At 34.9% G+C, this 15324-nt stretch overlaps 1 protein-coding gene across 8 annotated transcripts in view; it reads left to right on the top strand.

The window, feature by feature from the left end:
- Positions 1-15324, top strand: part of EXOC2 (exocyst complex component 2) — a 276866-nt gene that overhangs the window by 202894 nt on the left and 58648 nt on the right. For 7 of the 8 annotated variants that reach the window (XR_004285152.1, XM_032340937.1, XM_032340932.1 and 4 more), the window contains one exon: positions 6657-6798. Coding sequence is in view for 7 of the 8 variants with exons in the window: in XM_032340937.1 (XP_032196828.1) it covers positions 6657-6798 (142 nt within the window). In the remaining variant the exon portion in view is untranslated. Of the gene's footprint in view, positions 1-6656; positions 6819-15324 lie in introns of all 8 variants that reach the window. The other variant, XM_032340938.1, reaches the window with a different exon arrangement.

Genomic DNA, 15324 nt, shown 5'->3' with positions numbered 1-15324 from the left:
ATTTCCTTCAACTCCCTTCTCCTCTCTAACTCCCCTTGTCCTCAGTGCTATTTGTTATGCTCCACAAATAAGTGAAACCATATGATAATTGACTCTCTCTGCTTGACTGATTTCACTCAGCATAATCTCTTCCAGTCTCATCCATGTTGCTACAAAAGTTGGGTATTGTTTGTTTTGTTTTGTTTTAAGATTTTATTTATTTACTTGACAGACAGAGATCACAAGTAGGCAGAGAGGCAGGCAGAGAGAGAGAGGGAGAAGCAGGCTCCCCACTGAGCAGAGAGCCTAATGTGGGGCAGGATCCCAGGACCCTGAGATCATGACCTGAGCCGAAGGCAGAGGTTTTAACCCACTGAGCCACCCAGGCGCCCCCAGAAACTTGGTTTTTGTCACTAAGTAAAGGAAAATGATTAACTTGCTCTGGAATGGTATAATTTCAAACATCAGTATAGGAGGTGGTGGCAGTGGCAGGGAAAGTGGCAGGCAGAGGGAGAAAGTTATTTCCTATGCTCCTTGGATTGTTTTTTGTAGGTGGCCAAATCACATACAATCTATAGTCAAACAAAAGACTCCCTATTAAGAAGAAGATTGGAGCAGTTATGAGAAGCCTCAATAGTGGGATGTGAGACAGTTAACTTGATTATAAAAAATTCACGAAAAAGAAAAGATTGAGGAATAATAAAGATTAGTGACAAGTCACCAGGTTAGAATCACAGTGGAAGGTGAGGGAAGTAGGGAATAATGGCTCTCACTAAGTGCTAGAGACATTGTCTTTCTGTTTCAGGGTGACAGTATATCCTGTTTTTTCCTGTTTTTGTTTTCTTTTATTAGTGCCACCTCTACTAGGGACTAAGAGTTTATTTTTAAAAGTTAATTATTTACTTGGCATTTATTTTGTCCACATTTGACAAGTTGTGTTTTAGTAACACAAAGAATGTCAATTTGCCATTTGTCTGACCACTCATTTGTAAAAAATTTTTAAAGTACATTAATTTAACTGAACCTAGTCATTCATATTCACTTGGATAGGTGATGTTCTTATTGTAATTTGATTATTTTGTTTCTATAGAGATTACTTAGTTCACTGTATTCTTTCTGTCATCTCTGAACTGAAACTAACTTTTTTAAAATTATTTTTTCTTTTTCAGAAACATACTTTTTAAGAAGGATTTTTAACAAAAAGCTTTAAAAATAGTAAATTAGAAAATTTAAATTTAGAACATTAATTAATGATCATGTTTTTAACTATTTTGAATGAGTTGAAGACAACTATATAGAAATTGTGGAAATAAGACATCTATGTAGGTGTGTGTTTTTCGGCACGTGTCTGGCATGTGCACTTACTGCTGTACAGGTCAGGCTGTATGTTGTCAGGATATCTTTTGATATGTGTATTGCTGCCTAAGACGATATAATGGTAGATTATTACCAACATTATTTGCCCCTGCATCTGAAATGCTACCTCCTAATGTATTCTGTATTTCTGTAAGTTATTACCAACAACTTGAAGTACTTTAAAAGGTACTCCTCAATTCTCAAATGTAAGAATTTAGTGAGTACATCTGTTTCTGATGGCATAATTACTAAATTGGCACCTCTTTTTTTTTTTTTTTTAAAGAAAGCCTTTCCCAGTACCCTTAAAGGTACCCCATAAGCACTCCCTCTCTCCCTTAACAGCTTTGTTCTTTGAACGTTTTATAAATGTTTTCTTGCCTTTCTTCCCTATTAGACTGTGATTTCCTTTAAGGTTTTTTTTTCTTTTCATTTAACTTTCATACATCACTATTAGATAGTGCTTTAATGATGAACAGACGTTATCCTTGGGTAGTAGGGGTCAAGTAAATTTAGCTAACATCTGTATTTATTAGCTATCATGAACAGGGTTCTAGTGAAAATTGGGCATGTTGAAATAAATAATAATAGTATAATAATGATAGCTGAGAGAATTTGTGATGTACTTTAAATGTACTATATTTAAGTCTCATAAATTATCTTTTTGAATTCCTACAACAAAATTTATGAGGTACTGTTGACCTTAATTCTGCTTTGTCAGACATTAATAACTGCTACTCCCCTTTCTCTTTCACTTGCCTAGTATCTATCTGCCCATTTATTTATTTTCAGCCATTTATTAAAAAAAATAGAGTATGAATTATATACAGTAAAACATTAATCTTCAGTGTACAAATAAGTGACTTTTAATGTGTATATACATCCCAGTATCCAACACCTAAAGCAAGATATATTTCCCTCATTCCCCCTTCCAAGTCAGTAGGCACCCTTCTGTCAGCATGCATTAGTTTTGTCTGTTCTTTAACTTTGTGTTAAAAGGAACTGTACAGTTAATAATCTTTTGTGTCTAGCTGCTTTTGCTCCAGCTTAATTTTTGAGATTCATCCAAATTGTTGTGTCTGTAAGTAATTTATTTTCTTTTATAGCTGAGTTTGGATAACTCAAATTTGTTTAATCATTCTCACTGTAACAGGTGTTGAATTGTTTCCAGTTTAAGGGTTTTGTTTTGTTTTGTTGTTTTAAGATTTTATTTATTTAACAGAGAAAGAGAGCACAAGCAGGGAACGTGCCTGGCAGAGGGAGAGGCAGAAGCAGTCTCCCCGCTGAGCAGGGAACTTAGTACTCTTTTGAGATCATGACCTGAGCCAAAGGCACACGCTCATCCCTCTGAGCCACCCAGGTGCCCCACTTTAAGGTTTTTATGAATAAACTTCTTGTGAACGTTGCCGTGGAAGTCTTTTATGGACATTTGTACTCTCTCATCTTGTAATTGCTGTCATGGAATAAGTTAATTAGGAATTCTAAATTGTTTTTCAGAGTGGGTATCTGATTTTAGTTCTCATTGTATAGCAATGTATGAGTATTCCATTTGCTCCATGTTGTCCTTACAAACACTTAATATATCATTCTTTTTTATTTCAGTCAATTCTGTTGCTTTCATTGGCTTTCTCTGATTAAAGGATGTTAAGCCCTTTTTCTTACACATTACTCATATTCAGATATTTTCTGTTTGGAAGTGCCTTTTCAATTCATTTCTCTATGTTTTTTTTCTCATAAGATAATACTTTATGCATTTTTATGACACATAAAATTCTTTTAAATTTCTTTTCAGTGTTCCAGAATTCATTGTTTATGCACCACACTCAGTGCTCCATGTAATACGTGCTCTCCATAATACCCACCACCAGGCTCACCCAACCCCTATCTTTCTCCCCTCCAAAACCCTGCTTGTTTCTAAGAGTCAACAGTCTCTCATGGTTTGTCTGTCCTCCAATATCCCCCAACTCACTTCTTCTCTCCATCTCCCCATGTCTTCCATGTTATTCCTTATGCTCCACAAATAAGTGAAACCATATGATAATTTACTGTCTCTACTTCACTTATTTCACTCAGCATAATCTCTTCCAGTCCCGTCCATGTTGCTACAAAAGTTGGGTATTCATCCTTTCTAATGGAGGCATAATACTCCATTGTATATATGGACCATATCTTCTTTATCCATTCATCCATTGAAGGGTATCTTGGCTCTTTCCAAAGTTCGGCAACTGTGGCCATTGCTGCTATGAACATTGGGGTACAGATGGCCCTTCTTTTCACTACATTTGTATCTTTGGGGTAAATACCCAGGAGTGCAATTGCAGGGTCATAGGGAAACTCTATTTTTAATTTCTTAAGGAATCTCCACACTGTTTTCCAAAGTGGCTGCACCAACTTGCATTCCCACCAACAGTGTATGAGGGATCCCCTTTCTCCACATCCTCTCCAACATTTCTTGTTTCCTGTCTTGTTAATTTTGGCCATTCTAACTGGTGTAAGGTGGTATCTCAATGTGGTTTTGATTTGAATCTCCCTGATGGCTAATGATGATGAACATTTTTTCATGTGTCTGTTAGCCATTTGTATGTCTTCTTTGGAGATGTGTCTGTTCATGTTTTGCCCATTTCTTGATGCGATTATTGTTTTGTGTGTGTTGAATTTGAAGAGTTCTTTATAGATCTCCCATATCAGCCCATTGTCTGTACTGTCATTTGCAAATATCTTCTCCCATTCCGTGGGTTGCCTCTTTGTTTTGTTGACTGTTAACTTTGCTGTGCAGAAGCTTTTGATCTTGATGAAGTCCCAAAAGTTCATTTTTGCTTTTGTTTCCTTTGCCTTTGGAGACATATCTTGAAAGAAGTTGCTATGGCCGATGTCAAAGAGGTTACTGCCTATGTGCTTCTTTAGGATTTTGATAGATTCGTGCCTCACATTGAGGTCTTTTATCCATTTCGAGTTTTATCTTTGTGTATGGTGTAAGAGAATGGTCGAGTTACATTCTTCTACACATAGCTGTCCAATCTTCCCAGCACTATTTATTGCAAAGGCCCGTCTTTTCCACTGTATATTTTTTCATGCTTTGTCAAAGATTAGTTGACCATAGAGTTGAGGGTCCTTATCTGGGCTCTCTACTCTGTCCCATCGAGTCTATTTTTGTGCCAGTACCTTGCTGTCTTGATGATCACAGCTTTGTAGTAAAGCTTGAAATCAGGAAACGTGATGCCCCCAGTTTTGTTTTTCTTTTTCAACATTTCCTTAGCAATTCAGGATCTCTTCTGGTTCCATACAAATTTTTGTTCCAGCTCCTTGAAAAAGCCAGTGGAATTTTGATCAGAATGGCATTGAAATTATAGATTACTCTAGGCAGTATAGACATTTTAACAATGTTTATTCTTCTAATTCATGAGCATGGAATGCTCTTCCAACTTTTTGTGTCTTCTTCAATTTCTTTCATGAGTGCTCTGTAGTTTTTGAGTATAGATCCTTATAGATTCTTGAGGTAGATCCTTTACCTCTTTGATTAGGTTTATTCCCAGGTATCCTATGGGTCTTGGTGCTGTAGTAAATGGAATCGATTCTCTAATTTCCCTTTATGTCTTTTCATTGTTAATGTATAAAAAAAAAACAGCTGATTTCTGTGCATTGATTTTGTATTCTGTCACATTACTGAATTACTGTGTGAGTTCTAGTAGTTTGGGGGTGGAGTCTTTTGGTTTTCCATATAAAGTATCATGTCATCTGCGAAGAGAGTTTGACTTCTCCTTTGCCAATTTGAATACCTTTTATTTCTTTCTGTTGTCTGATTGCTATTCTTAGGACTTCTAGTACTATGTTGAACAAGAGAGGCAAGAGTGGGCATCCTTGTCATGTTCCTGATCTCAAAGGAAGGCTGTCAGCTTTTCCCCATTGAGGATGATATTTGCTGTGGGTTTTTCATAGATAGATTTTATGAAGTTGAGGAGTGTTCCCTCTATCCCTATACTTTGAAGGGTTTTAATCAGGAACAGACGCTGTATCTTATCAAATGCTTTTTCTGCATCTATTGAGAAGACCATGTGGTTCTTCTCTATTCTCTTATTTGTTCTAGCACATTGATTGATTTGCGAATGTTGAACCACTCCTGCATCCCATGGATAAATCCCACCTGGTCATCGTGGATAATCTTTTTAATGTACTGTTGGATCCAGTTAGCTAGGATCTTGTTGAGAATCTTGGCATTCGTATTCATCAGGGATAATGGGCTGAAATTCTCTTTTCTTTTGGTGGAGTCTTTGCCTGGTTTCGGGATCAGGTTAATGCTGGCTTCATAAAAAGAGTCTGGAAGTTTTTCTTCTGCTTCTGTTTTTTGAAACCGCTTCAGGAGAATAGGTATTATTTTTTCTTTGAATGTTTGGTAGAATTCCCCCAGAGAATCCATCAGGTCCTGGGCTCTTGTTTTTACTCTGTGCCTTGAAGTACTTATTGTACTTAACTTCAATCTCCATAGTGACCACTGGTTCCTCCAGTTAAACTACTCATTGGTTAGCTTTGAAAGTCGTATGTAAGGGTGCCCGGGTGGTTCAGTGGGTTAAGCCTCTGCCTAAAACTCCGGTCACAATCCCAGGTGCTGGGATAGAGCTGGACATCGGGCTCTGTGCTCAGCAGGGAGCCTGCTTCGTCCTCTCTCTCTCTCTCTCTCTCTCTGCCTCCTTCTCTGCCTACTTGTGATCTCTGTCTGTCAAATAAATAAATAAAATCTTAAAAAAAAAAAAAGAAAGTAAGTCATGTGTGTTCTCCCTAAGTCTTGTTTTATATCGTACATTAGTCTCCTTAAAGGTTTTCATTATTTTTCTAAGTCAAGTTGTTGCTTGTCTTTTCTACAGCTGAATTTCACTGCATGACAAATATTCCTTTTTACAGATACTACACTATATGACATAGAAGCAGACACATCACCAGTAGTCCACTGCAGAGGGCCCTGAGCCCATAGACTCTTTATTCCCAAATTTACGACTCTGCCCACCTACTCTAACTCTTGGCCTCTTGAGTGCCAGTGAGACCAGGAAGGTACCTCATCCTGTTCTACTTCCACTACCAACAGGAACTCACAGTTCATGTGGGCTGAACTTTCTATGTATAGTCCATGTATGAAGATTAATTCATATTAAATAACCTGTGTTAAGAGGGTGGTCTTTGTTATTGAAAAATAAATAAAATAGAAATCATGTTTTTTTTCTGTAGGAAAATTCATAAGTATATTTAAAATATGCTGAAGTATTTATATTATTTTACTTTTCCCTCATGCTCAGATAAAAAAGTCATAGTTATTCTTTATTATGTGTTTATAGGTTAGCATGGCTTCATTGAAAGAATTAGACCAAAGACTCTTTGAAAATTACATTGAGTTGAAAGCAGATCCTATCGTTGGCTCCTTGGAACCTGGAATTTATGCAGGCTATTTTGATTGGAAAGACTGCCTGCCTCCAACAGGTAAATGGTTTTAAGTAACTGTCCAGCACATCTAGAGTTATAAATATGAATTTTATCAATCAGTGTATTCTTAAAATGCTTTTCTTTTTATTCATATTTTCCCCATTAGTTTGATTTTAACTTTTTACTAGCTTAAACCCATTTTTGATAGTTTGGAATATAGTGTACTTTTTATTATTCATACCTCAGGCTTAAAATTACTCTTAAATGCCAGAAAATAATTAATTATACCATATAATATTCGATCATTTTAGTAATGCATATTTGCTTCCCAGGATGTGTCCCTATTACGTAGATAGAATAGACTGTGAGTGACAGTTTTGTACAATGACTTTGTGGCTATCATCAAAAAATTTATGTAAGAAATTTGGTCATTTCTTTATAAGACCTAATTATTAATGCTGACAAGGTGAAGGATAGAAGAAAAATACGTAGGAGTATGATTATTACAGTAATTTAGCAAAGAAAATTGAACCACAGAAGGATGACTGACACAGTTCCAGTATTATCTCGTGACATCAAATGAAAGTCACTTAAATCACTTCATAATATATATTTTAAAAATAAGTATTGCTTGCTGAATCAAACTTTTTGATGCATCAGGTAGTTATTCCTTTGTATGAAATAGTGTGAAATACATAGAACCAAGCTCCCTAATAACATTTTTATCTAGAAGTGGTCTTATATAGAAATGGTGTGTTTATGTAAGACAGATTCTTTTTGGATATATATATATGTAGATGTACTAGTGAATTGTTAAGAAGTTTGAGTTAATCGTCATTCTTTTACCTAATTGCTTTAAACACCTTTTGAAATTATGTAATGCTTTTATTAGGTGGTGATAAAATTGTTTAATCGTTAAACACCTTTGGGTTTTTATTGTGTAGTGTTCACTTTAAGTGGTAACAATATAGTAACGCCATGAGTCAAAACTAAAAACAAGAATCATGAAATTAAGGATATTGTATGTGACCACAGGTATTTTATTTTCTGAAATCACAGCCATTATAGTCACCCGAGGCTTTCTACCCACGTGTCCATAATTAATCTTTTTTCCTTAAATTCTGTTACTTCTCTATATACGTACTTTACTGTGTCCAAACTGGATTATAGTTCATATCCCAAATATATCCTTTGAACGTTTAAATCAGATCCTATTAGTATCTTTAAATCCTTGCAATATCTTCCCATTAAACTTACAGTAAAATGTGCAATGCAGTAGTACATGGCAGGCCCTAGCCTGGTGCCCTGGCGCTTTGCACCACTCACAAGTGTACACCAAGGCCTCTCTCCAGCTACATTTTAGCACAGTGAGCCTTTTTGTTGCCCAAACTTTCCATTTCCTTCCACCTTACCTCTTCAAACCTTTTTTTTTCTCCTTTTCTTAGGTGGTAGTTCTTCTTATCTTATAGGATTGACTCCCTTTTGTCATTAGGTCTTAAACTTAAATGTCACCATACCAGCCACCAGCCTGGAGAAATGATATGGACAATGGACAGTTGTCATGGTGTTTTAAATTTAACCTGTAAAAAGTATTCATTTTATATGTAAAATAATTATTTACAAGGGGAAATGCTATACATCTGGTTCTAGCACTGGCCTTTATACTGGTTGAACTTATTAAAGCTAAATCCATGAGGTCATAGTTTTGTGGGTTCATTACCATTTTAAGTGATTAAACATGACTTTTAACAATAAATTATCATCCTCAAGATCATCAGTCAACAGCATCTGGAACTTTTGATCTACAGTCCCTTTTTCAAAACTCTTGAGCCCAGATGACTTTTGGAATTGCAGTATTTTGGATTTTGGAAAGATACAGCGCATGTGCCATATATTATGTTACATTTCTAGCAAGGATTTCTGCAGGGAAACATGAATACTTAGACTAGGAGTGATACTCAGTATCCTTAATCAGGTCAGGTGAGAAATTGCCACCAGAAGAGTTCATCAGAAATTTGTAAATTCATGAACAGAAAATTTTGCCTTTTACATTCTGTGTCTTCAATATCTAAACTACTTGATATATAATGCCTGCTCAGTAAATATTTGTTTAGTAACTGCAACAACGACCCCTTTATAGCTTCCACTGATGCCTCTGCTCGTGTCTTCAGTGCCCAGTCATCACTTCCCTGACTGGCCTGTGCATGCTTCAGGGTCCATCTCTGAAAGGAGTGGTTTTTCTGGCAAGTCTTCCTCACATCTGCCCTAACAGGATTGTTTGTTTTGTTTTGTTTTTCTGAATTACACCTTTAACCTCTCTTATAATTCTCAGGTACATATACATTATATATGTATGTCATATATATGTGTGTATATATGTGTATATTATATGTATATATAAATGTAAAATATAAAATATAAAAATATGTATATTATATATGTGTACCAAGTATGTATATTATATATAAACATATGTATATATGGTATACATGTTAATACATATATAATATACACATTATATGTATATGTGCATGCATATAATATACATATTTAGTACATATATAATATACATGTTTTTTGTAACCTGTCACCTGTTTTTTTATTGCCCCATTTTGGGAGAATTTTTAAAAATGTGTAACGATTTCTTTTCACATTCATCGACTTCAAATTATGTAAGTATTTTTATAGAGCAGTGACTGAAAGTTTCGGAATTCCAAGAGATAGATATAAAAAGGGTTTTTCAATAAAATCTCTTTATTTTCTACTAAAGGTATTAATGCACAATACTTAGATTTTGCCCCTACTGTTCTTAGCCCACCGCTGGTGAGCTAAATGTCATTGCCCTGTCCTTTCTCCCCAGTCTTAGGTGAACTAGACAAAAAGAGCTCTTTGGACCAGCCTGATTTCTGCTTCTCTCTTGGTTGGCCTGCCACCACCTTCTGTCTAAGATGGCTGAGAGGAATGGTATCCAGTGACCACTTTTCCTTTCTTACTTGGGGTACTTCCTTGTGTGTGTGTGTGTGTGTGTGTGTGTGTGTGTATAAATTATCTCATGGGAAAACAAAAGTCTCACTTTTGCTGTAGCAAACTTTTGTGGAAGTAGTTTAGCAATCCCAGATATTCAGAAATAAAGGAGTTGTTATGTGGCAGGCCATGCGTGTGCAAACACATACACACACATATACACATGCACACATTCATGTACATCGCAGTTTTAAGCATCTTGCTGACAGATGGTTTCAGTTATTTGTGTCCTCATAACATCTGACTCAGTGCCTTGAATATAATTATCACTTACTACTTGTGGTTCTAATTTTCTAGATTTCAACCATCTTAAGATAACTAAATTATTTATAACCTCTTGAGAATCTGGGGGTAAGGCTAGGACATTGAGCACTAAACTGGCAGTGTGGTCGCCCTAACTATAAATCACAATCCCCACAAAAACTCCCCATCACTCTTCTCTTTGCAACCCAGCTTTTAAAAAGTTGTCTTCCTTGAAGATTGCTTGCTAGTGCTATCTCTGTTACTGTGTCACTTGATCTCTTACCCTGAGAAGTCTACTTTCACCGCCCCCCGCCATTGAGACTATTCTCACTGAAGCCACTTCTGATGTTATACATTTGACCCTTGAACAACATGGGTTTGAACTGTGCATTCCATATGTCATTACTTCAGAGGCTGTGATTGCTGGTCATTGTTAGTCCCTGGTGGATCCTAGAACATGGCCTCAGTGAGGAGTTCTGAGAGAGCAAGGAGTATGGGAATGGCAGTGCCAGGCTATTAGGGGTTTTTTATTCCAATTTCATCTAATTAGGTGATTCAGTGATTCAGAGTGTCCAGGTCCTCTCTTTGTAGTATTTATTTAAGGTACTCAAAGTTTCTTCTCTATTATCTTCATATTTTCTCAGTCATGAAATTGAACTAGTGTAAGTCATTGATATGAGTAATAAAGGTTTGTGTCCTCTGGATAATTTTTTAATAGAAAATTAATATTCTACTGGCCACATGACATTAGTGATAAGGCTTTTTATCTTTTATTATTATTTTTTTAAAGATAAACATTCTTTCAAGAACAGAGGGCACATGGCACTGCACTGTCAGCAATTGACTTACTCTTTCTCAGATTCCAAAAACACTTAGAAATTGTTAGTGTTCGTTTCACTTTTATGAACTGTTTTTAGTTCTGTTCTTTGTGTAGTTTTGTCTTCATGATCACTAACTGAACCTTAGTCTTGCATAGTCATATAGTGATTGTGAGTTGTTTAAAATTGACTTAAGTTGAGACCTCATGTAAAGTGAGCGACCAAAATAGTTTGACTATTAATCTTCCAAAATAATTTCAATTAACAACTTTAGTATTATCTTTAGAGTTTTCATCTTGAAAAACTGAATTTTGCAAATCATATAGATAACTGATTACTTATTACTGTAGTTAGCAATAAATTTAGTTTCCGATACTGTATGTAGTAATTTAAAAAAAAAATCCAGTTGATTAATTTCATGATTCAAGAGGAGATATCCGTTAGAGCCATAGCTATGCTTTTTCAACCTGACAGTTGGATATTTAAATTGCTGTCACCTCTTTATTTGTGTATATGTCAGGAAAGGTTATTCTGGTTAGTTCTGAGTCACCTAACTGATTGTTTAATTTTTCTACTATCCATAGTTATTAAGAGCTCTGAGTATTTGCATTTGATAAATTTTAGCTAAATTAAGAATATTATTATTCCCCATTTGCAAAAATACACATGAAATTTCACATCTTCAAAATAGATTAAATTTTTAAAAATGTTTCTTTAAATTTTTACTTAAACTTGATTTTAGCATTTTTCTATCTAAAAAGGATACAAATTTATATATATTCCTTATACATATTTAACAAATGAATTTAAACATTTTATATACATAAAGTAATTGACTGATTTTTAATTATTAATTTTTTATTGACATATAGTTGTCATACAATATTAGTTTCAGGTATACAACATAGTTACTCAGCAATTCTATACATTATGCTCACAAAGTAAATTTAGTTACCATCTGCCACCAAAGTTAATAAAATATTATTGACTGTATTCCTTATCCTGAACTTTTCATCACTATGATGTACTTATTTTATAACTGGAAGTTTGTTCCTCTTAATCCCCTTCATCTATTTTAGCCACCTCCCCTTTGATAACCACCAGTTTGTTCTGTGTATCTATGAGTCTTTTTCTGTTTTTGTTTGTTTTGTTTCTTAGATTCCATATGTAAATGAAATAATATATTTGCTTTTTCTATCTGATCTATTTCACTTAGCATAATACCTTCTAAGTTTGTCCATGTTGCTGCAAATGGCAAGATCTTTTTCTTTCTGTGTCTGAGTAATAATTCCATGTATATATGTGCTGTATCTTCTTTATCCATTCATATTTTGATGGACACTTGGGATGCTTCCATACCTTGGCTATTGTAAATAATGCTGCAGTTAACATAGAGGTGCATATATTTTTCCATGTTTTTGTTTCATGTTCAGTGTTTTTGTTTTCTTCAGGTGAATACCCAGAAATGGAATTACTGGGTCATATGGTATTTATGTTTAATTTTTTGAGGAATCTTCATATTTTTTTTCTAGTGGCTGTACCAATTTACATTTCAGCTGATAGTACACAAATGTTCCCTTTCTCCACATCCTCACCAGCATTTGTTATTTCTTGTATTTTTGAACTAGCCATTCTTACGTGTGAGGTGATATTTCATTGTGGTTCTGATTTGCATTTCCCTGATGATAAGTGATATTGAACGTCTTTTCATATATGTCTTGGCCATCTCTGTGGCATCTTAGAAGGAATGTCTATTGAGGTCCTCTGCCCTTTTAATTGGATTATTTGTGGGTTTTGTTGTTTGTTTGTTTGTTTGGTGGTTGAGTTGTACAAGTTCTTTATATAGTTTGGATACAACCCTATAGTGGATGTTACCATTTGCAAGTATCTTCTTACCTTCAGTAAGTTAGTTGCCTTTTTGTTTTGTTGATGGTTTCCAAAAACTTTTTAGTTTGATATAGTCCCAGTTGTTTATTTTTGGTTTTGGTACCCTTCCTTGAGGAGATAGATGCAGAAAAATTCTGCTAAGGCTGATGTCTAAGAGGATACTGCTTATGCTTTTTTTTTTTTTTTAAGAGTTTATTTATTTATTTGAGAAAGAGAGAGCCTGAGTATGGGGGCAGAGAGAGAATCATCCCCCACTGAGCAGGGAGCCTGACGTGGGGCTCAATCTCATGTCCTGGGATCATGACCTGAGCCTAAAGCAGATATTTAACCAATTGAGCCACCCAGGCGCCCTCTGCCTATGTTTTCTGTTAGGAGTTGCATGGTTCAAGTCTCACATTTGGGTCTTTTATCCATTTTTTAAAAGATTGATTTATTTGAGAGAGAGAGACGAAGGGAGAGAAAGAGCATGCGCAAGTGGAGGGGGGCAGAAGGAGAGGGAGAGAATCTCAAGCAGACTCTCCACTGAGTACGGAACCTGACATGGGATTCAGTCCCATGACCCTGAGATCATGACCTAAGCTAAAATCAAGATTCAGATGCTGAGCCACCTAGGTGCCCCGATCTTTAATCCATTTTGAGTTTATTTTGTGTGTAGTAGATGGGAGTGATCCAGTTTCATTCTTGTTCATGTGATTATCCAGTTTTCCTAAGAGGGTTTATTGAAGAGACTGGTTTTTTCCTTTTTTTATTTTTTATTTTTTGCATTATGTATTTTTGCCTCCTTTGTGATAATTAAGAGACCATAAGTATGGGTATATTTCCGGGCTCTCAATTCTGTTCCCTCGATCTTTGTGTCTGTTTCTGTGTAAGGACCATATTATTTTGATTATTGTAGTTTTATAATATGTCTTGAAATCTGGGGTTGTGATACCTATAGCTTGTTCTTCTTTCTCAAGATTGCTTTGGCTATTTGGGGTCTTTTGTGGTTCCATACAAATTTTAGGATTATTTGTTCTAATTCTGTGAAAAATGCCATTGAAATTTTGATAGGGATTACCCAGAATCTATAGCTTTCTTTGAGTAATGTGGACATTTTAACTCTTCTAATCAATGAGCTATTCCATTTGTTTGTGTCAGCTTCAGTTTCTTTCATCAGTGTTTTATAGTTTTCAGAGTACACTGGTTAGGTTTATTGCTATGTATTTTATTATTTTTTGTGCAATTATAAATGGGATTTTTAAAAAAATTTTGCCACTTTATTAGTGTATAGAAGTGCAACAGATTTCTGTACATTAATTTTGTGTTCTGCAACTTCACTGAATTCATCTAATATTTTTGTGTGTATGTGGAGTCTTGAGGGTTTTCTATGTTTAGTATCATGTCATCTGCAAATAGTGACAGTTTACTTTTTCCTTAACAAAACTTGGATGTCTTTTTTTTTCTTGTGATTGCTGTGGCTAGGACTTCCAGTTCTATGTTGAGTAAAGGTGGTGAGAGTAGATATCCTTGTGTAATTTCTTATTTTAAAGGAAAAATTTTCAGCTTTTTATTATGAGTGTGATCATAATAATGGGTTTTTTTAATACATGGCCTTTTGGTGTTGAGATACATTCCTTCTAAACCCACTTTGTTGAATTTTTATCATGAATGGGTATTGAATTTTGTCAGTTGGATCTATTGCAATGATCGTATGATTTTTATTTTTCACTTGGTTAATGTGGTGTATCACATTGATTTGCATATATTGAATCATCATTGCATCCCTGGAATAAATTCCTCATGATTGTGGCAAATGATCCTTTATATGTGCTGTTGAATTCAGTTTGCTGGTACTTTGTTGAGGATTTTTTTCATCTGTGGTTCATCAGTAGTATTGGTATTTTTGTAATATTATAATTTTTGTTTAGTAGTCTCTTACTGGTCTCTAGAATGAATTTGGAAGAATTCCTTCTTCATCATTTTTTGGGGGGAAATAGTTTGAGTAGATAGTAATTCTTCCAAAATTTGGTAGAATTCAACTGTGACACTGTCTAGTCCTCAACTTTTGCTTGTTGAGAGTTTTTGGGTCACTGGTTCAGTTGCACTATAAGTAATCATTCCATTCAAATTATTTATTTCTTCCTCATTCTGTCTTGGAAGATTGTATGTTTCTAGGAAATCTTTCTTGTAGATTGTCCCGTTATTTCACATGGAATTTTTTGTGGTAGTTTCTTACAATCCTGTGTATTTCTGTGTGTCAGTTTTAACTTCTCATCTTTTATTTCTGATTCATTTATTTGAGTCCTCTCTCTTTGTTTTCTTGATGAGTCTGTTAGGGGTTCTCCATGTTGTTCATCTTTTTAAAGAAACTGCTCTTAGTTTCATTGATCTTTTCTATTGTTTGCTTTTTTTTATTTTTTTAGTCTTCATTTCGTATTTTCCACTCTGATCTTATATTATCACTTTTCTACTAAAATTAAGCTTTATTTACTCTTTTGTTTTGTAATTCCTGTAGTTGTGAGGTTACATTGTTTATCTGAAATTTTTGTTTCTTGATTGTTATCAACTTCCTTCTTAGAACTAGTTTTGATGTGTCCCAAAGATTTTGAGCCATTATGTTTTCATTTATCTT

This window comes from Mustela erminea, chromosome 4 (genome assembly GCF_009829155.1).
Source record: "Mustela erminea isolate mMusErm1 chromosome 4, mMusErm1.Pri, whole genome shotgun sequence".
Classification (NCBI taxonomy): Eukaryota; Metazoa; Chordata; class Mammalia; order Carnivora; family Mustelidae; genus Mustela; species Mustela erminea.
Note: the sequence above shows the minus strand (reverse complement) of the source record. Positions and strands in the feature narration are given on the sequence as shown.